This window comes from Balaenoptera musculus, chromosome 8 (genome assembly GCF_009873245.2).
Source record: "Balaenoptera musculus isolate JJ_BM4_2016_0621 chromosome 8, mBalMus1.pri.v3, whole genome shotgun sequence".
NCBI classification, from domain to species: Eukaryota; Metazoa; Chordata; class Mammalia; order Artiodactyla; family Balaenopteridae; genus Balaenoptera; species Balaenoptera musculus.
The window spans coordinates 7542526-7564938 of NC_045792.1; the positions used below are offsets into that span (position 1 = coordinate 7542526).

General features: G+C 39.6%; 1 protein-coding gene across 6 annotated transcripts in view; it reads right to left on the bottom strand.

Annotated features, from left to right (window-relative positions):
• Positions 1–63: 63 nt before the first annotated feature.
• Positions 64–22413, bottom strand: part of FAM118B (family with sequence similarity 118 member B) — a 54758-nt gene continuing 32408 nt past the window's right edge. For 3 of the 6 annotated variants that reach the window (XM_036862628.1, XM_036862629.1, XM_036862630.1), the window contains exons 3-8: positions 19073–19325; positions 10571–10798; positions 7870–7998; positions 6309–6594; positions 842–922; positions 64–588 (exon numbers count right to left, since the gene is read on the bottom strand). In XM_036862628.1, the coding sequence (XP_036718523.1) occupies positions 575–588; positions 842–922; positions 6309–6594; positions 7870–7998; positions 10571–10798; positions 19073–19325 (991 nt within the window). In that variant the 3' untranslated portion in view covers positions 64–574. The remainder of the gene's footprint in view (positions 589–841; positions 923–6308; positions 6595–7869; positions 7999–10570; positions 10799–19072; positions 19326–22413) is intronic. The other 3 variants (XM_036862631.1, XM_036862632.1, XM_036862634.1) reach the window with 3 other exon arrangements.

The window sequence follows — 22413 nt, forward strand, 5'->3', positions numbered from 1 at the left end:
TTGTACCTTTGCAGGTTAGGAGTTTTCTAAAGTGACTCAAAGTAGAGGTGGGGCCCTGGGAAGTAAATGAACAAGCTTTTAATACAGCTCAATTATGTAAAATACTGTACACTGTAAAAGATCTAGAAAACTAGAGCTTCAAGCCATGTTTTAAAAAAGCCATTAAGCTTAATTGAAAAACCAAGTATAGAGTACAAAACTGCAACAAGGGCCGCGGCGATCCCGTGGCATCTAGATCCCGAGTCCTTCATGCAGAGCTGTGGCCATAGTCAGTAGAGATGTCCCGTGGATCTGCCGTGTGGACACAGGCCTGTCCAGCCTGGGGGTGGGGCAGGGCGACTTCCGGGTCCCTTGTCACTTGGGTATTGAACTGGAACAGGCCGCGGAGGATCAGGAACCAGCCGGCGCAGCACGAAGGGATACGCTGCGACACCCGCCCACCAACCCCGGCCTTCAGCCTCTGCGTCTGGTACTTCCTAGGAGCTGCTTTGGGTTCTTGTGAGTTTACTTGTTAAACACCGTCCACGGTAGGCCCTTACAGCTTGGTCTAATGGTGGTGATTCCTCTAGCCCTCTCATGTACTACAGTCTGTGGAGAGAGAGAAGGGAGAGAGTAAGTGAAGTTTCACAAAACAGGTTTACACATCTAAAGCTGCAGAAATTAAAGTCAAGCTTAACCCTTCAGAAGACAAGACGCAAGATACTAGGAAACTTGTAACAGACTTGGTAGGAAAATATAGACTCTTTAACAGGTAGGAGAGGTTCTCCAAGGTCTTAACTAAGTTCTGGGAAAGCATTTTCTGCTGACAAACTGACAAAGAGTAGAACAGGAAACAGTATACCTCTCATTTCACTGTGTGCTGTCGATGAGCCATTTAGCTGGCCTTCTGACCCATTTAGCTGGCCTTCTCTTACCATCCCTGCTAAACAGAACATACATCAGTATCAGATATTTCACTGAAAAGCTTAAACTACTAATAACAGAAAAGCAACCAACTAAAGGGAGATGAAAGTACATGGCTGACTAAGAAGGATGACATTATTTAGGAATGCACACGTTAGGCAGGAGAGTAAACCGGTTAGTCTTCACACTGTTGGGTTAAACAACAGGGAAGCAGTGAGGTCCCTGAGTACACGGACATTACTTGTGAAAAAAACAAGTGTGCTTGCTGTCCCTAACTAGTCCAGAAGGCCAAGTTTAGGTAAAAAAAACTACTCCAGCCGGGGTCGGGAAGCAGCGTGCAAGGGGGCAAATCCAACCAAGTAGAAGAGTGAAAAGTAGCAGACGTGCCCACGGTATAAAATGGGTTTAGAGCTGTGCTGTCCCACTGGCCACATGTGCTGTTTAGTTTTAAATTAAATTAAAAATTCTGTCCCTCAGGGAACTCCCTGGTGGTCCAGTGGTTAGGACTCCGAGCTTCCACTGCAGGGGCCTGGGTTCAATCCCTGGTTGGGGGACTAAGATCCCGCAAGCCGAGTGGTGCGGCCAGGAGAAAAAAAAAAAAAATCTGTTCCTCAGTCACACTAACCGCACTTCAAATGCTCAATGGCCACATGTGGCTTGTGGTTACAGTACTGGACAGAGAAGATTACAGAATATTTCTATCACTGCAGAAAATTCTATTGGACAGCACTGGGATAGATAATGTATAGGAAGAGGTTTAAATCTGAACACAAGGGAGGAAAGAATAGCAATCAGAAACATGGCCAATTAGAATATAAACAAAAGACAGCACCCGAACATACAAATTGGTATTCCTCTCTTGGAAAGCACTTTAGCAATATTTATCAACCACTAAAATGTTCATGCCCTTTGACCTAGTAATTATACTGAGAACCCATCCTACTGGCAAAAGGAAAAACTGTAGTGATGAATATACCATTCACTGCAACAGTGCTTACAATAGAAAAAACTAGATAACTGCCTAACATAGGGGAATAATTAGGTAACTGTGACATCCACACTGGATTATAACACAGTCATTAAAAACACTGGTTATGGGCATTTTTTACAGAACCAGAACAAAAAAATCTTAAAATTTGTATGGAGACACAAAACACCCCAAATAGCCAAAGCAGTCTTGAGGGAAAAAAACAGAGCTGGAGGAATCAGACTCCCTGACTTCAGACTATACTACAAAGCTACAGTAATCAAGACAATATGGTACTGGCACAAAAACAGAAATATAGATCAATGGAACAGGATAGAAAGCCCAGAGATAAACCCATGCACCTATGGTCAACTAATCTATGACAAGGGAGGCAAGGATATACAATGGAGAAAAGACAGTCTCTTCAGTAAGTGGTGCTGGGAAACCTGGACAGCCTCATGTAAAAGAATGAAATTAGAACACTCCCTAACACCATACACAAAAATAAACTCAAAATGGATTAGAGACCTAAATGTAAGACCGGACACTATAAAACTCTTAGAGGAAAACATAGGAAGAACATTCTTTGACATAAATCACAGCAAGATCTTTTTTGATTCAGCTCCTAGAGTAATGGAAATAAAAACAAAAATAAACAAAGGGGACCTAATGAAACTTAAAAGCTTTTGCAAAGCAAAGGAAACTACAAACAAGACGAAAAGACAGCCCTCAGAATGGGAGAAAATATCTGCACATGAATCAACGGACAAAGGATTAATCTCCAAAATATATAAACAGCTCATGCAGCTCAATATTAAAAAAACAAACAACCCAATCCAAAAATGGGCAGAAGACCTAAATAGACATTTCTCCAAAGAAGACATACGGATGGCCAAGAAGCACATGAAAAGCTACTCAACATCACTAATTATTAGAGAAATGCAAATCAAAACTACAATGAGGTATCACCTCACACCAGTTAGAATGGGCATCATTAGAAAATCTACAAACAACAAATGCTGGAGAGGGTGTGGAGAAAAGGGAACCCTCTTGCACTGTTGGTGGGAATGTAAATTGATATAGCCACTATGGAGAACAGTATGGAGGTTCCTTAAAAAACTAAAAATAGAATTACCATAGGACCCAGCAATCCCACTACTGGGCATATACCCAGAGAAAACCATAATTCAAAAAGACACATGCACCCCAATGTTCATTGCAGCACTATTTACAATAGCCAGGTCATGGAAGCAACCTAAATGTCCAACGACAGACAAATGGATAAAGAAGATGTGGTACATATATACAATGGAATATTACTCAGCCATAAAAAGGAGCGAAATTGGGTCATTTGTAGAGACGTGGATGGATCTAGAGCCTGTCATACAGAGTGAAGTAAGTCAGAAAGAGAAAAACAAATATCATATATTAACGCATGTATGTGGAACCTAGAAAAATGGTCCAGATGAACCAGTTTGCAGGGCAGAAATAGACACACAGATGTAGAGAACAAACATATGGACACCAAGGGGGGAGAGCTGTGGGGGGTGGTGGTGGGATGAATTGGGAGATTGGGATTGACACATCTACACTAATATGTATAAAATAGATAACTAATAAGAACCTGCTGTATAAAAAATAAAATAAAATTCAAAAAAAAATTCAAAAAATAAAAAAATAAAAGGCTACATTTTAAATTAAAAAAAAAATGGTCCATATGAAAAAAAAATCTAAGAAAAAATACTGGTTATGAAGACTGCAGCCATGTGGGAAAATGTATGATGTATCACTGAATAAAAAAAAGTACCGGGGGCTTCCCTGGTCACGCAGTGGTTAAGAATCTGCCTGCCAATGCAGGGCACATGGGTTCGAGCCCTGGTCCGGGAAGATCCCACATGCCGCGAGCAACTAAGCCCGTGCGCCACAAGTACTGAGCCTGTGCTCTAGAGCCCACAAGCCACAACTACTGAGCCTGTGTGCTGCAACTACTGAAGCCCACGTGCCTAGAAGCCCATGTTCCGCCACAAGAGAAGCTACCACAATGAGAAGCCCACGCGCTGCAATGAAGAGTAGCCCCTGCTCGCCACAACTGGAGAAAGCCCACGCGCAGCAACAAAAACCCAACGCAGCCAAAAATAAGTTAATTAATTTAAAAAAAAAAAAAGTACCAGGAGTGTATGCATACTTTGTTTACAGCCATGAAGAAATGCACAAGGAAAACTTACCTGACATATACCAAAGTAACTGCTTCTGTTACAGTAATGAATTATAAAAGAATTATTTTCTTTTCCCCATTACTTGGTTTTTCTGAAATAAATGTACTGGGATCCTACAGAATCTTTTGAACCCAAGTAATTCTCACTATGCAAAAGCGAGTAGGCAGCACAACGCCAGGCACACAGCAAGAGGTCAGGGTTAAAAAAAAACCATCAGCAAAAGACCTCGGACCTCTCATCGGTATTTATCTATAGAGACTCAAAACATAACCATGGATGAAAGGTAAGCTTGACCTGTCTCAAAACAAAGAAGTGTTTTTAACCTAAAACTGCTCTGCTAGATTTTAGATCACAAACTTAGCTGACCATTCTAATAAAGCCCCTGGCCACACTGAAAATCCTTGATCTTTAACAATTCACAATACCTTAATGAGTGATAACTCTGGGGAGAGCTGCTCTGCTAGGAAGCCCACGCAGCTAATGAAAGAGTCTGCGCTGCTCCACAACACTTCTGATGATTTTTGTCAAGAAAAGACACAGTGTAAGAGGAACAGCTGTCCAGCAGGACTTTGTTCTTTTCCACCCTAGCATCTTCCCCAGGTGGAATATCTCAGAACGCAGATCAAAAGAAATAAGTAGAGCTTGGCTATGTACTCCTTGCCCAGTGGAGAAGCCTGCTGAGAGTCCTATGTGTGGGCAAACAGCAGAAGAATCTGGAACACTGCAGGACAGCAGAAAACATACCCCCAAGAAAGAATAGCAAATTGCTTTCACAAAAGAGATAAACCAGAAGATTTTTCTTTTTAAGGGTTTTTAAAAAAAGTCTTCTGGAAAAAGGGTAGACCTAGTTTTCAGTGTTCAGTTATGGTGATGCCTTTTACAGATCTTGTTCCATCAAAACACAGCCATGGATAATAAGAGCTTGTGGAATTTCTCATCACAGGAGAATTCCACTTGAAGCAATCTGATTCAGAAGAGAAACCTGGGAATGATTATTGGGTATAGGACAATTAAATCAATCTGTTAATCTACTAATAGATTAATAAATAAATAGATTAATTAATAGATTAATTTAATCTATTAAATTACCTGTACCTTAACAGGCTCCCTAACATGTATTCAGATTGACAATGAAAATGCATACTGGCACGTGACTTTTCAAGAACATATTCTACTTACAGCAGGAAAGTTCCTTTGGAACTGCGTGGTGAGTCAGAATGGCCATACCCTGGGGTCCGGCTTTATTCAAACTGATATTTTAAAAAGCGTTCTCCAATTTAGCTATACCAAAAGGTTTTGTATTTTGTAGAGTAACTGAGAACTTGCCTGGAGCCATTAATAAACTGAACCTTTTATCCCGATTTGGCTTTCCTGTTAGAACCTGGAGGTAAAATGTCAAGTGAGTGGTACCCCTACCCTCTGACTTTAATTCCACCATAACAGTTTCCAAACAGCATTTTCAAAGTGTGTCGTCTTTTTTTTTTCTGTTTATAAAGACGAAGCATAATCATAGAAAATGCTAACAGAGAAACAAAATATTAGAATATATCTACAATTTTGTATGCCAGGGACTGACCATGGTGGCATTTTACAACCGGTTTTTTTTTTTTTTTTTTGGTCACTCACAGTATTGTATCTCTGACATTATTTTGGGCAGTAAAAGCATTTTTTCTTTTATGGCTTCATATGTATTTCATCAATTAATAAATGGTGTATTTATAGAATCCTCCATTTTCTGGAACATTTTAGATTGCTTCCAATTTTTGCCATTTATCTACAACACTGATTACATCCCTACACTTGTATCTTTGTGCAACTGTGTCGTATAATTGTGCAAGTGTCCGGTGATCTCCTTAGGAGAAACTTCTCCTAAGATAAGTTGTATCAAGTGGGATTTCTGGGTCAAAGGTTTTAAACTTCTGAACATATTCCAAATTTCCCCTTCAGAAAAGTTGTACTAACTTTACCTTCTCACCAATACTACATGAATGTATTCCTTTCCTCACGGCCTTAGCCAAAAGGGAGTCATCATTCTTCTCTATTTTGAAATCTAAACTCTAATTGCATTTCACTTATTAATCTGAAGACTAACCGCCATCTCCCTTCATAATCTGGTTAGGATTATATTCCTCATCTTGGTGATGCCTTTACCCACCACAAACACATAAGAGGCTGAAGAGCGGTTGCCCTCCGACCCCTCTCAGTCTCAAAACGCATCTTACCTGACCTTCCCCTTGTGGAGATCTCACATGTCAGTCGCTTGAAGTATTCTGGAAGGTCAGCATATTCATTTCCATAGGAGATGACCTTAATCCCTTTGTCCAGCATGTTTTCTCGAAGCTTCTTGAACTCGTCCACATCTCCTCTCCGAACCAGCATGAAATGTTCTAAGTCAGATTTGTGCTTGACAGCCTCCAGAAAAAGGGCTTGGAAAGTGGTGTCATCCACAGTCCAGCCACAGCCCAGGAAAAGGAACGACTTGTTTTCATAGAGCTTCTGAATCTCTCTCTTGTAGGAAAAGAAACATATTAATGACAGCGTGAAGACATGTCTGAAACAAGAGTCAACAAGGTCATCACTGCTGCATTTAGCAGACTGTGATGACCGATTAACCAGCATTTAAGAGGGGAGATGCATCCCGTGAAGGAGTCTGACCTCCTCATTGTTTATTATTGTAACTTGATGACTGCCCTAAAATTTTATCTTTACCTGGAATTCTCCTGCAGGCTCTTTATTCAGGGTCTCACTGGTCTATGCCTTACAGTTTATTTTTTAGATCTATGTGCCCAGAGGCCATAAGGCAATGAGTAGTCTTCAGTATAGCTTACTCTTCCCATTTTCTTGACCATATCTGCCTTTTTTGCTTAACAGAATAAGCCGTGGATAACTAGAGAAGAGAATTCCATCACCAGATCTGCTCAAAGAAAGCCTGATACTTAGAACATTAATATATACATGTGTGTATACATTTATATACGTGTAGTGTGTGTGTATATATATATATATATCACACACTACACGTATATAAATATAAAAATATTAGAAATGATAGTGATGATAGATGCAGCTATGACAGATGTCAGGGAAAGAACAGGTGAAAAAAAGTTCCCTTATGCTTTAGAAAACATCACATTTTCTTGGTCTTTTTTCACAAAGAAAGCCTCCATTTTATCACCCTATCCAAATTTTTTTCTGTGTTTTCCAGTGAGCAATAAGTGAATAAGTGTGATGATTCAATATAAAACCATCACCATTTACATAAAATCTCTTTAGAATGTATGCTCTAGTAGTGATTGGTCAGTGAAAAGCTGCACAAATTAGTTTTGGCATAGAGAGGGCCATTAACACTATATATACCAAACGATGAAGGGTAGTAAGTCTTCTTTGTATGTGAAAATGACACCAATAACACAGTGCCATCTGCTGGCTGTCAATCAAGAACAAAGTAAAACCTCAGAGTTTGACACCTGAAGAGATGTTTGACATTTCCAAAGATGGCATGCACACCCACAAGTTAAGAAGCACAGGAAAGAACGCTTGGCCTTCCTTTTTTTTTTTTCCCGCCTTGCCATATGGCATGTGGGATCTTAGTTCCCCGATCAGGGATAGAATCTGAGCCCCCTGCATTGGAAGCACAGAGTGTTAACCACTGGACCCCCAGGGAAGTCCTGGCCTTCCAATTTTAATTAATGAGAAGAAACTGTTATCCCTGGAAGACCAGTGGTGTATTTAGAGGTTTCCCAGGAAGGCTCTCCCGAGGGCAGCAAGGTCAGCACCACTCACCATAACTTCAGTGTTCCTGAGCACATTCTGATACCCAGCTGGGTGAAGGACAATGCCACTAGGGTTGGTGTAGACCCCATGAATGTGTAAGACGCTCAGCTTCCGCTTCTCCTGAGCCCACTCGAGGACCTGCACAACACAAACACAGCTCAACCAGGCGGGCAGGGCTGAGCACTTGCTTCAGGGTCCCAAAGGGCAAGAGGCTCTTTTGAGGACAAGGCTTCTGACATAACTCTCCAGCTTCATGATACTATAGGCCAAGAATGCGGCCACCCGACGTGGCCTCACTTTCTACTTCATGCATGACTGTTAGGAATGAGGGCAGCAAGTCTGGTGATTTCTCTTTGAGAGTAACAAGCAAAAATTAGAATTTATTTGTCATAATTTGCAGGAACCACAGGGCTCTTTCCACTGGTGACATACATGACAGCTCTGGATGACCATCTCAGGAAGGATCCCCGAGATGTCAAACCTTGTATCGATGCCCTGGTCTAGTTCCCTTTCACACTTACTCCAGGCTTGGCCATATGGCTTGCTTTAGCCAAGGGGGCATTAGCAAACAAGAGCAGAAGCTTGGAAAATGTTGGCACAATGAGTCTTATTTCTCTTTTGCTGCTTTTGGAACCCAGCTACCATGTGAAGAAGCCTGATGGCCCAGCCGACTGCCTGCACCAACAAACATGCAATCAAGGCCATCTAACACCACCTAGTCTGGCCCCCAGAGGACTGCAGCCATGTGTGTAACTTGCAAAACCGGCAGGACTGTCCAGCTGAGCCCATCAGCCCAGCTCAAGTAGCAAATTCACATTATCACGGGCAAATAAAACATCGTTTTAAACCACAAAGTTTTCAGGGTGATTTCTTGTGCAGCAATTGATAAGTGATAAAAGAATCACTTCGGTCACCTCTGAGTTACCAAAAGGCTACCAATGAAGAACGATTATTTAGATGACAATGATAATAAGGGCCAACTGGATCCCATGTTTCCATTTTCCCAAGGACTTGAGACAGTATAAATTTATTTTTAACATTCTAGAGAAATAAGGTATGGATTAGGGAAAAACAGTCAAGAGGCACAGCGGTTTAGAATTAGAGTATTACCAGGCTCTATTCTGACTGCCAGTCAATGGCTTTAACCCTTAAACTTCAATATTGCCCCTAATGTGGACTAAAATACAAAGCAAATCTTGAGACTCCAGGATGAAAATGAGAAGGAAGATTTCAAGTCTGATTGATACCTTTAACTTTAAAAAGGCCCTTATGCTTTTGATGCTGGTCATGATCTTCGGAGATTGTATCAGAAACAGCATGGAAGCTGTTTCTTGCCATTCATTTTTTAGTTTCATTCAACCATTTATAAATTCAAAAATATTTACTGAGCACCTACTATGTACCAAGTACTATCTTAGGCATTAGGGTAAGAAGGGCTGACATGGTTCCTGTCCAAATGGAGTTGCTATTCCTCTGGGGCAAACAGGCAGAAAACAAACAAACCAAGATGAAAATGGAAAGTTATATCAAGTGCTTCATTGAAAAAATGAACCAAAAAATAAGGCTGGGTCCTTTCTTAATTAGGATGGTCAGAGAAGACCTCTCAGAGGAAGTGACTCGTAAGTGAAGACTTACAGGTGAAGAAGGAGCTGGCCATACAAAGCATGGGGGCAGCAGGTGGAAAACACTCCAGCCAGAGAAAACCAGTCTTTCCAGCACCATTTCTCTAAATTGGATTTCCTTTTACGACTCGAATTCAAGGTCAGCAAAATCACAAGACTGGCATTATAGCTACTGCTCTGGCAGAGGCAGTACTGTGACATGAGTGCCAGTGGGGGAGTCATTTGTCTCTTCAAACTCTACTTAGCTGGGCTCTAAGTGGGACACAAAGGCAGGCAGGCTCCCAGGAAAACGAAGTATGAAGGCAAATTACAAAAACTACAGGGCAGGACAAATGAGACCCTGTGGCGGTTTGTAATCTGTTTTTTTTTCCCCCCTCCTTCTTCAATCATTATGTCTCTGACATCTTCTTATGGCAATGAAAACATTTTCCCTTTTATGGCTTCAGTGTATTTCATCAATTAAATGGTGTTATCTATAGACTATCCCATTGGTGCTAGATTTCAAATTACAACCTCTGGTGACCATTCTAATAAAAGCTTTCTCTCATTAGATGACATAGATGGACATCTGTAATTCCATATTATGGGAGATGGCTTAGGTATAGTATGGGCTACATTAAAAAAAGAAGTCTGCTGAGGTGTCCTTTGAATACTAATCTCAACCCAGCTGTCATTTGGCTTGAAACTTGCTCTTCAGACATCAAAAAGTAGCTTTCGTACATTTCCAACAGATGCCATGAAGAATATATCCTAACAGAGAACTCTAAATCAATACTGCACCCACCTGATATTATCTAGTGTTAAAAGATTTAGATTTCACAGTTCAAATGGCTTCCTATAATCTTGCTTAAAATCGGGTGAAACTGTCAAAACTCACAGAACGGAACACTTTTAAGATCTGTGCTTTTTACTGTACATTGATTTTTATCTCAAAAAACCAAAAACAAAAATCCAACCAGCGATAACAGTCTCCCTTTCTACCTCTCCATAAACGCCAGTACTATACAATATCCCAACCAGAAAACAGTATTTCTCATGAGGATACAATCCACTGGCCTGAAGAGATAAACTAATCCTTTACTTCTTACCTTCTTCTCATCAGTAAGGTCAAGGGATTCAAGTTGTTTCCCCTGATCTGCTGCATAGAGTTCCAGGAGATTGTCAAAATTTGTAGTTAACACCAGGGCTCCATTTTCCATCAGGTGGAGAACTGACTGAAGCAGCTGTTTACCAGAATCTTCCATCTTTGACTCTAAGTCATCAAATACTTCATATAAACAGTCCTTGAAAAATGTGGATCGAACATTACTAGTACGCTGGGGAGCGATATAAGAGAGATAAGTTAGTTCTAGCGTTTTGGTAGGTCATTTGTTTTCATTAAATAACAGCAACTTTTTGAAGAGTGCTTTGCACTTATACTGTCTCTGGGACTTCCCTGGCGGTCCAGTGGTTAAGACTCTGTGCTTCCACTGCAGGCGGCACGGGTTTAATCCCTGGTCGGGGAACTAAGATCCCACATGCCGCGCAGCATGGCCAAAATATTAAAAAAAAAAAGAAAAAGAAAAAAAAAGTAGAATACTGTCTCCCTCACAGGGTTCTAATACGGAAAATAGGAGGATACATGCCAAGTGCCAGCTCAACACTTTAGCACATAGCAAGTGATCCGCACTATTACATCATATGCAAAGAAGCACATGCTCTCTAAATAGGCATTTTTATAGAATGAAGAAGATGGGCATGGCGAGGAGAGGTGACTATTACCCGGACTAAAGGAAAACTGGGGCAGAAAGCACAGCTCCAACTACCCTTTAAGCAGGCCTCAGGTAAGAATACTTTCTGTTAAACTTTCCTTATCTAGGGAATAACCACTAAAAGACAGCTCTAAATGTGGTTTAACATGTCTCTTTCTAACCCTAGGTGCTTTTTACAGATGCTGATGGCTTTAGGACAAACTGCTTACCTTCTCCCTGCCTGTTTTTTTCCCTGGTATAATTCAGCAACTTGTTTACAAGGCTGCCAGGGAGAATATTTAGTACATGATAACGGTTACCAAAAGTCTGCATTTTGCAACTGTTAAAAATACCAAAACTAATCAGTTCTGAACAGACTCCCTATTTCTTAACAAATGGTACATTTAGATAACTGCTTTCCCAGGTTTGTTTTGAATACTACATGTAAATATCTCTGAGAACTAATGAGGAAATATAATACCAATCTCAAGTAGGAAGTTGGCTTTCTAACTTAAAAGGCAAAGTGATCCCTAGGACAAAAGGAATTTGAAACAGGAAAGTAACTATGCAGTGTGCTATAACAAATATCTGATCCCTATCTTATCCCTGCAACACCATTCCATTAGATAATACCTAAGCAAGAATCAGTTCTTAAAGGCCCCATTATTCCCCATTCAAACTCCAAGTAACTGCAATTAGCTGCTAGATAGCAGATGAGCCATAATCCTTCTGTTATTCCTCAAAGTAGTCCCCCTACCTTCCTGGTTTCCCTACATTGTATACCTTTCTAATAGCCCATAAAGATCTGTTTCCATGGAACCACATAAGTAGATTCATAAAGCGCACTTCAATTTGCCAAATGTGCTTCCTATTTTTTTCAAAGTATTTTAAAAAATTATCCATTTTTTCATTATACCTTCCAAGTAAATGGTAAATTATTTTCACAGGAGAAAAATGAGAGCACAGAGGTGAAACAGTACCTCTGCCTGGTGATGACACACCCAGAAGTTTGTCTAGTTCTGTGGATCGCTGTTCTATGCTACATTTACCACAAGACAGGCTTCTCAGTGTACCCTGTTGTCAGTGGGCTCAGGCTCCTTTCTAGGGCTAACTAGATGGTACAGCCCATGATTTATGTGGCTAAGAACGTGGGTCATGTTTTTCAACTTCTGTCCGCTCTCTTTACATCATGGCATAAATTATTACGTCACATATTTGCAGCCCACAGGCAACCAACTAGGGACGCTAACACTGAATCAGAATGAACAATCTGATCAGAAACGAACAGTGAAGAAACTGAATTTCACTACATGCAAGAGTCAACCACTACTGAATGCCAGGCACTGTTCTAGATTTGTTATCAAAAATATGGTGCCCCTTTAATGTCCATCAACATTACAATCCATGTACCCTATAATCTTGCAATGTCATTTCTGGGAGTATATCCCACAGATGTAATTGCAAACAAATAAAATGACATATGCAACATTATCACTGCTCTGTTACCTGTGACAGTAAAAGACTGGAAATGAGCCAAGTATCCATATACAGGAAACTGGTATGGAAAGATCTCCAGGATATACTGTCACGTAAAACAAACAAGTGCAGATCAGTATGTCTAGAATGCTACCTGTTGACATGGGGATGGAAGCAATGAAATAAGAATACATAGAATCCTATTTGCTTGTTTTTGCACAAAAGAACACTGGAAGGATACTCAAAAAGAGTGGTGACCAACTGGGGGCAAGTCGGGGAAAGGAGGTAGACAAAGCCATGGGTGCGAGTGAGATGCCATGATGTATGCACACCTTTTATACCATTTTGATTTCTGCAATGTGTATAAACAATACCCATTCAAAAAAGGAAAATTAAGTTTAAAATTAAAGAATATGGTGATTTTAGGAACTTCCTCATCTTTCACACCTTCATTTTTTTTTTTTTTTAATAGCACTGCTCCAGGATGGTAGGGCCATCAGAAAGCAGGGTTTTTTAAAAAATTTAATTAATTTATTTATTTATTAATTTATTTATTTATGGCTGTGTTGGGTCTTCGTTTCTGTGCGAGGGCTTTCTCTAGTTGCGGTAAGCAGGGGCCACTCTTCATCGCGGTGCGCCGGCCTCTCACTATCGCGGCCTCTCTTGTTGCGGAGCACAGGCTCCAGACGCGCAGGCTCAGTAGTTGTGGCTCACGGGCCCAGCTGCTCAGCGGCATGTGGGATCCTCCCAGACCAGGGCTCGAACCCGTGTCCCCCACATTGGCAGGCAAACTCTCAACCACTGCGCCACCAGGGAAGCCCACATACCTTCATTTTGTACTCTGATTCATACACACACACCGTTAAACAACACTAATAAGCCAGCACCAGTTTAATTATTATGCACACATATAAAAACACCTGGGTATATGGCCAGGTAAGCATGGGTGTGGGATATACTTCCTTGCTTCTAAGAAAAGAAATACAAAAGGTTAAAGTCTGGAAATAAAAGTCATGAGTCACTTATTTTAGCTAACTATCTTTGGGTCCTCTTTCTTTGAGTTATTACATTTTGCATATCAACATAGAGAGGAAGGAAAGCGGCTTCTATAGCTGCATCGATTTCCTCAGACTTAAAATCAACTTTTTCTCTCTTGAAACAGGTGACCCTAGAACTGAATTTCCCACCAGCGGCCTCTCTAAGTAAAGACAAAAGAATGAAAACAAACAAGGAGGTTCCAAGGTCAAAAGGAAATGCCAAACTCCCACACATATTTATGGACATTTTCTCATTTGTTTAAAACAGTGAACTGAATCCAATGTTGTTTCATTTCCTCCTACCCTGTAACTCCCATCCTTCTGATCCCAGACACAGTGAAAACCACAAAAAAAAAATCCTGACTCATTTTCACCAAGGTTATTAACATTTACAGTGCATTTACTCTGTGCCAGACACTTCCCATACATTTTCTCACTTATTTTTCAAGTGGGATAAGTAGCATTATCCGAGTTTTACAGGTTCAAAAATAGATTTTGAGACGTTAAGTGATTTGCCCAGGGTCCCAGTGCCTTTAAAAATGGCATAGTCTTTCCGGTACTGAAACCCAAGATTTTTGCAATGGCATTTCCCTACTGTAAGAAACTGGCTCAGTAGATGGGCCTATTAACCCTGTCATATTACTGTTGTTTGTTAGATTCTTAAAAAAAAAAACCAACCAAACAAACAAAAAACCCAAAAAGGACATCTTCAAATGTATTTTGAGCTTTAAACTGAACTAGCCACCTTTTTTTCATCAGACATCATTTTTACTTGAAAGAATGACTGGCAGACAAACGATGACTATTCAGATTTGCGTATTCTCAGCATTCTTGCAAAAATAAATGAAGTGAGCCTGTCATTTCGAGGGAAAACTAGCCAATGATCGCTGCCATTGTTGCCAATGATAAAAGCTGAGCTTTCAAGCAAAAATCAGATTTTTAGAAAACTTTTATCTGCCACCATGAGCTTGACAGCTTCCAAATACCTTTGTGATAAGATTGGTGGTGATATTAATGGATGCAATTTTTTTGGATGGTGTAATGAAATGTGCCAAAATCTAGAAGATACATATAACTCAAGTGAAGCAGTATTTTCCCAATGGGTAATGTTACAAAACCGTGCATGGGTAGAAGATGGATCATGGATCTTAATGCAGCAGCATAAGGGAAGTTCAGATTCCATATCACCAATAACATGGATATGATCTGATATCAGATTCTTTATGGCTATTAATCTTTAGGAAGCCATCACTTACTGAATTTTTGGTGTAGTATCAACAACGAGTACCTACAATTATCCAAAAAGACTATTAAAATACTTTTCTCTTTTCCAAGTATGTACCTGTAAGCCTTGATTTTTTTGCATAGTTAAACCAAAACCTCACAAAGACACCGAACTGACTACGTAAAGCAGATAGGAGAATCCATTTTCAATTAAGCCAGACACTGAAGAGATTTGCAAAACGTGAAACGATACCACTCTTCTAATTTATTTTTGTTTTTGGAAAATATAGTTGCTTTTCATAAACACGTTGTTTATGTTAGCATGTAACAGGCTTATTATTATTTTTAAATGAATTTAATGTTTAAAAAATTTCTCAGTTTTAATTTTTAATATAGTGAATATGAATAGACATAACCCACATAAACAAGAGCTGTTTGAGAGTCTCAGTAATTTTTAGGCGTAAATAGGGGTCTTGAGACCAAAAAGTTTGATGATTGCTACTCTATTGGAAGTGACACTACGACTACACTTTAAGGTGAATACTAAACCTTCATCCAAAGATAATTAGTGACTCCAGTTTGATGTTTGGTTAGTATACATTTATTGACACTGACTTTAAATCCTCTCATTACTTTCAAACATAACTAACCCACCTAGCAAGGTCATGCTTTCTAGTCTCAGGAGACCTTTTCAACAGATGAATGAAGGCTCCAGCCGAGTGGCAAGGCACCATGCAGACAAGACTTGCTGGACTAACACAGCTCTCTTTGTCCTCATGAGCTCTTTCTTTCTTTTTTCCCCCAGAAAGACAACATTTTTGTTACTGGGCTGACACACTTCTTTAATACTTTTCTCTTATATTTTGGGTCTATATACTCTTTAATTACCTTTTTATATGACAACAATTTTGTATTTTTTTGAACATTAAAAAATTATGCTTTCTTCTTCTTTTCTCTCAAGTGTACTTATCAGATATTAACACAGCCACCCTCACTTTCATTGACTAGTGTTTGGATCATACAGCTTTTCCATCCTCTTACTTTTATTTTTAACAGCTTTATTGAGATATGGTTCACATAACATACAATTCACTTATTTGAAGTGCACAATTCAGTGGTTATTTGTAGATCCACAGATATGTGCAACTGTCACCACAGTCAATTTTTTTCTTTTTTGGCTGTGCCTCACAGCTTGCAGGTTCTCAGTTCCCCGACCAGGGATGAAACCCCAGCTGCAGCAGTGAAAGCCCGAAATCCTAACCACAAGGCCGCCAGGGAGCTTCCCATCACAGTCAATTTTAGAAAATTTTCATCATCTCAAAAAGAAATTCCGTACCCTTTAACTATCACCCTCCCACCCTCCATCCCTGCTCCAGTCCTAGGCAACGACTAAACTACTTGCTGCTCTAACAGATTTCCCTACTCTGGACATTTCATATGAGTGGAATCCTCTAACATGTGGTCTTTTGTGACTGGCTTCCCCTCAGCATAATGTTTTAAAGGTTCATTCACATTGCACCACGTATCAGTACTTGATTCCTTTTTATTGGCAAGTAATAGTCTATTGTGTGAATATGCCACATTTTGTTTATCTATTTGACAGTTGATGGACATCCGCACTATTTCCAGCTTTTGTCCATTATGAGTAACGTTATAAAGATTTGTTTCTAAGTTTTTGTATGGACATACACTTTCATTTCTCTTGGGTATATGTGTGTGTGTGTGTGTGTGTGTGTGTGTGTGTGTGTGTGTGTGTGTGTATATATATATATATATACGCATAAGTGGAATCGTTGGGTCATATGACAACTCTATTTATTTGTTTGAGAAATGGCCAGGCTATTTTCCATCCTGTCTGCACCACTACACAATCCCAGCAGCGTACGAGGGTTACAGTTTCTCCACAGCCTCGTCAGCAATTATTACCCAACTCTTTGATTCTAGCTATCCCAGTGCGTGTGAAGTGGTATCTGACATAGTTTCTGATTTGCGTTTTTCTAATGACTAATGATGTTAAGCATCTTTTCATGCACTTACTGGCTATTTGTATATCTTCCTTGGAGAAATGTCTATTCAAATCCTTTGCCATTTAAAAACTGGATTATTTTAAATGCTGGAGAGGGTGTGGGTGGGAATGTAAACTGGTGCAGCCACTATGGAAAACGGTATGAAGGTTCCTTAAATAGAGCTACCATATGACCCAGCAATCCCACTCCTGGGCATATATCTGGAGAAAACTCTAATTCAAAAAGACACATGCACCCCTATGTTCAGAGCAGAACTACTTACAATAGTCATGGAAGACATGGAAGCAACCTAAATGTCCATCCACAGATGAATGGATAAAGAAGATGTGGTACGTATACACAATGATACTACTCAGCCATAAAAAAGAACGAAATAATGCCATTTGCAGCAACATGGATAGACCTAGAGATTACCATAGTAAGTAGGTCAGACAGAGAAAGACAAATATCATATGACATCACTTATAAATGGAATCTAAAAAATGATACAAATGAACTTATTTACAAAACAGAAACAGGCTCAGAGACATAGAAAACAAACTTATGGTTACCAAAGGGCAAAGCAGGGGGAGGGATAAATTAGGAGTTTGGGATTAGCAGGTATGAATCACTACATAAGATAGATAAAACAACAAGGTCCTACTGTATAGCACAGGGAACTATATTCAGTATTTTGTAATAAACTATAATGGAAAAGAATATGAAAAAGAATATATGTATAACTGAATCATTTTGCTGTACACCAGAGACTAATATAACACTGTAAATCAACTATACTTCAAAAACAAATTAAATGGAAAAAAACTGGATTATTTGCGTTTTTATGAAGTATAAGAGTTTTTTTTATACATTCTGGACACTACACTCTTATCAGATATATGAATTGTCAACATCTTCTCCCATTCTGGGGGCTGTCTTCTCACTTTCCTGATAATGCTCAGTGAGCCTAGTAGCTTTTACAACTTTGGTGAAGTGCAGTTTATCTATTTTTTCTTTTGATTCTTGTGTTTTTGGTGTCATGATTAAAAAACTACTTCCAGATCCAAGGTCATGAAGCTTTAAAGCTATGTTTTCTTCTAAGAGTTTTATAGTTTTTAGCTCTTACATTTAGGTCTTTAATCCACTGAGCTAATTTTTGTATATGGTATGAGGTGGAGGTCCCATGAGCTCTTTAAAGTCTTAATTTTTTATATTGTTCTAGGTTAGTAACATTATACCCCAATTAAGGACAAAGAAATGAAAAGATGAAGTAAAAGGCCCTAAGTGTTTGAATGAGTCATGATCTAGGAGGGAATTATCAATACTTTTAAATGCCTTTCAGGTTAACACTTAATGACACTTCTTTCCTATAGGCCCTAGGGCGTACGGGGAAAAAATCAACACTGATAATTGACTGTTTAAGGCATAAGAGTTACATTTTTTTTCAAGGTGCACTTAATTCATTAAGCTTTAAAATATGCTTTGGCTACTCTACTATTTCCAAATATATCTTAAGTGAATCCTGATTTTTAAGACATTTTTAAAACGAAGCAAGACAAGGAGGCCCTTAAATCATTCAGGAATCGATTTCCAGCTCAGTTTGCTGAAACGCAGCAAAATTCCATATATATATATATATATATATATATATATATATATATATATATATATATATATATATATATATATATGTATGAATGATTGCCTTTAAAAGGAACATTAAAAACTGGCGTTGCTTCATCCACAAAATAAGAATTATCTCTAATCTCTCTGAGGTTCCCTGAAAGGCATGGATGCCAGGGAACACAGCTTTTATAGTAGTGAGTGTAGAAAAAGTAAATTTAAAACACAGCAATAATGGGACAGTGGTCTCATTTTGTACATATAAAGGCCTCAACAACATTATCATCACCATCATCACCACCCCCCCCCCACCACACACACTGAAATGAGGTCAAGGAAACTACCATGATTCGGGTCCATAAACGGACATTTTGCAGAAGAGCCAAATGTTATGCAAATCTATAGGCTAGAAACATAAATCTCCTTATTGCATTCAGCATGTGTGTCTGGTTTTCGGAAAGGTCGAACGCCAGGGCTCACACAAGGGTACTCACAGGAGAGAGTTTCTGGATGAGGTCGTGGGCAACATGGACCAGGTTCTTGTCTTCGTGGAGACATTTCTGAAATTTTTTGCTCTCCTCATCTTCTAGAAGGTCAAAATCAATGGCCGCATCCAGTAAGGCCTGAATCAACCCCTTCCAGGATTTCAGGGCTGGGACCTGGGGTGCGACCGCAGCACTGATGCCTGTTCCAATCACCAGCACGAGCTCCCGAGGCTTCTTCGTTTTCAGGCTTGGGAGCAGCTTCCTGAAAAAGTCAAACAAATGAGAGGACTGGGAACGTCCAACAGGCACGAGGCACGAAGACCGTCCAAAGCCACGGTTTTCAGCTCTAACTCCTACAGCCACAAAGATGACAAGCACAGGCTTGATGCCTTTCCAAAGTAGTGTGAGCACAGCCAGTGCTTGCTGAGAAAGTAATAACCCTACTGTGGAAATCCTAAAGAGCCACCGTAAGACCAATCTTCTCCTTTGTAGTCCTCTCAACCTAAGAAAACCCACTAATATCAGGAAAAGGTCCAACTATCACCACTCAGTTCAGTTCTGATAACTAAATTATATTTTAAACAAACATAAATTTAAAAAAACACGTCTGATTTGATTTGGATTCCAGAGAGAAAAGAAACCCCCCACATGTGAAATTCCTATTGTTGAGAAATGCAAAACAGGAGATGAAAGAAAAGCCAATAAAAAAAAGTAAGTCCAAAGTTTGTGAACACAAAGATGAAAATGAACATGACTAAAGTTGAGCATGATTTAGTCAAATACGGGAACACATTTGCCTTCGGCTTTGTTCTAGATATCCCCAAGCAGGAAAAAAAAAAAAAATAGTGGCCAACAGAATTCTGAAAACACAAAAGCTTTACATACCTAAATAAAGAAACAACTATTCAATGGATATGACGGAAGGTGGAAAACATTCCTTTCTTCCCGTGATAAACACTGAGTTCTGCCCTGACTTCTGTGTGAGATAATTTTTGTGTTTTGGTACAAATTTTTGTGTTTTGTTTCTCCACGCCCCCTTCATCCTGAAACTATATTAAAATCTGTTTGAAATATGTTTATGCACTTTAATTTTTGCTGATGGCATGTGTTTTCCTAAGAAACTGCCCTTCTAGACCTTTTGTCCACATAATACAATGAACAGAAAAAGGATTTGCATGTTGGCATAATGCAAGAAGGGAAAGGTACTTTTAGCCTTGAGAAAGCTGGTTTTGAAGAAACCACCTCTAGAACTGCCTTCCCTATTCCCAATTCCATGAAAAACTCATAAAGCACCGTACAGATGGAGTCCCTGGCCGCAAAAGCTTAGTCTGCTGGGGAAGACTGATAATAGACATTAGAAGCAAACAATGAAAAATGCACTTCAGTTCAAGGGGATCAAGAAAGTGAAGCGCACACAAACATATACTTAAAATTTCTAGAAGGGGGTGACGAGCAGATGCAAACTACTGCACATAGAATGAATAAACAAGTCCTATTGTACAGCACAGGGAACTATATTCAATGTCCTTTAATAAACCATAATGGAAAAGAAAAAAAAATTTCTAGAAGGATTCATAAGAACTGTAAATAGTGGTTAACTCTGGGGATTGGGGAGAACAGGGATTTTTGCTTTCCATTTGAATGTGCTGTGCTATTTGAATTCTTTACCTCATACATTATAGATCTGAGATGTGATTTTTCCAAATTTAAGATTCCAGTTAAAAGGGAAAAATTTAACAGTTATGTTTCACCTCTGGTTCTTCCTAAAACACTAAGTAATAGTAACTTTTTAAGAAGGCATACATTCATAAAAAGCAGAATAGGAAAAGATGACAAAAATAGGAAAAGTAGACAGAAGAGGTCAATAGATTTTAGAAGCGGTCAAGTAAGAGCTGATTCCCTCTGCAGAAGCTTGGGAATGTTCAGGCACAGCTGAAGGTGGAGGGTCAGTTCTCTGCAAGGCTGTGTCAGAAGTGGTCAGAACTCTAGGACAGGAGGCCTGTCCTCCAGAGAGCTTCCACCCGAGGGTTCTGCATCTGAGAACACCGTGCACAGCTTGGGGAGGGGGACTGTGTACATTCTGTGTAAGAAATATGAGACTCTCCCCTGCCCCCCTCTCCTAAAGGAAGACTCCCGGACGTTGGCAGTCAACCTTATGCCTACACCTCAACCTCACTGGGTCAGGAGGTGGGAGGAGTTCCCTCTGGGGAAAATGGCCAGCATGAGAGAAAAGACCCACAGAGTGCGGCAAGCTGTGGAACCCGGCCCATGCTTGTTACCCACAGGGAGGCCCACCAGCCACCAAGCCCCTCGCCACACACAGAGTCTCCATTGGCTTTTCAGTGTTTTCTCTTAAATATGAGCAGAAAAATAAGGGTCACCTTACCTTTGAACAAAATCCCCAGCATGAGAGTTATACCCAAACAAACCAGCAGATAGAAAGGAACTTGGGGGAAATAAGAGACAATCTGGGAAAGGGGAGAAAAACTGAAAAGGAAACAGTGACATCCTGACATAGATTTTTTTTTTAAAATGGCATCTGTGCAACAGAACAGGATGCTATAAAAAAAACTGGGCAAACGAAAACATTTCTTATTTCTATAAAAAAAAGACAGAAATAAAAAATTCATAAAGTTGGGAGATACAACTGAGAAAATCTCTGAGAAAGTAGAATGATAAAAACAAAAGTCATAGAAAGCTGTAAGAAAATTAGAGACTTATCCAAAAGGCCCAACATCTGAATACCAAGAATTCTACAAAGACAGAATACAGAAAGAACTGTAAAGGAAATTATCAAATAAGTAACACAGGAAAATTCCTCCAAAGTGAAATTATTAGTAGCCTGCTTGAAAGAGCTACCTGATATCCAGATTCATATGAAGATATATCATTGTGAAATTTCAGATTACTGAGAATAAAATAACCATACTTACAAGTTTCTAATGAGAAAAGAAAAAGAGATCATATAATACAAAGGACTAGGAATTAGAAGAGAGTGGCTATTTTGGCAGGAACATTTAAGACGTTAGCAGAGAATGGGCAATGATTTCATAACTGTAAGGAAAATGAGTCCGTATCTAAAGTTCTACACTCAGCCAAATCATCAAATCAATGTAAGAGTACGATAAAGACATTTTCAAATGTCTCCCAAAACTTTTCTCCTCTGAATCCTTACTAAGGAAGCTAACGAGATATTTTTCAGCAAAATGAAGGAGTACGCCAAAAAGGAAGACATAAGATCTAGGAAACAGAGGATCCAATACAGGAGAGACGTGAAAGGAATTCGCAGGGTGACAGGAAAGGAAAATGGCAGACAGCAGCACTGTGGCAGGCCTGGGGCACAACTGGCC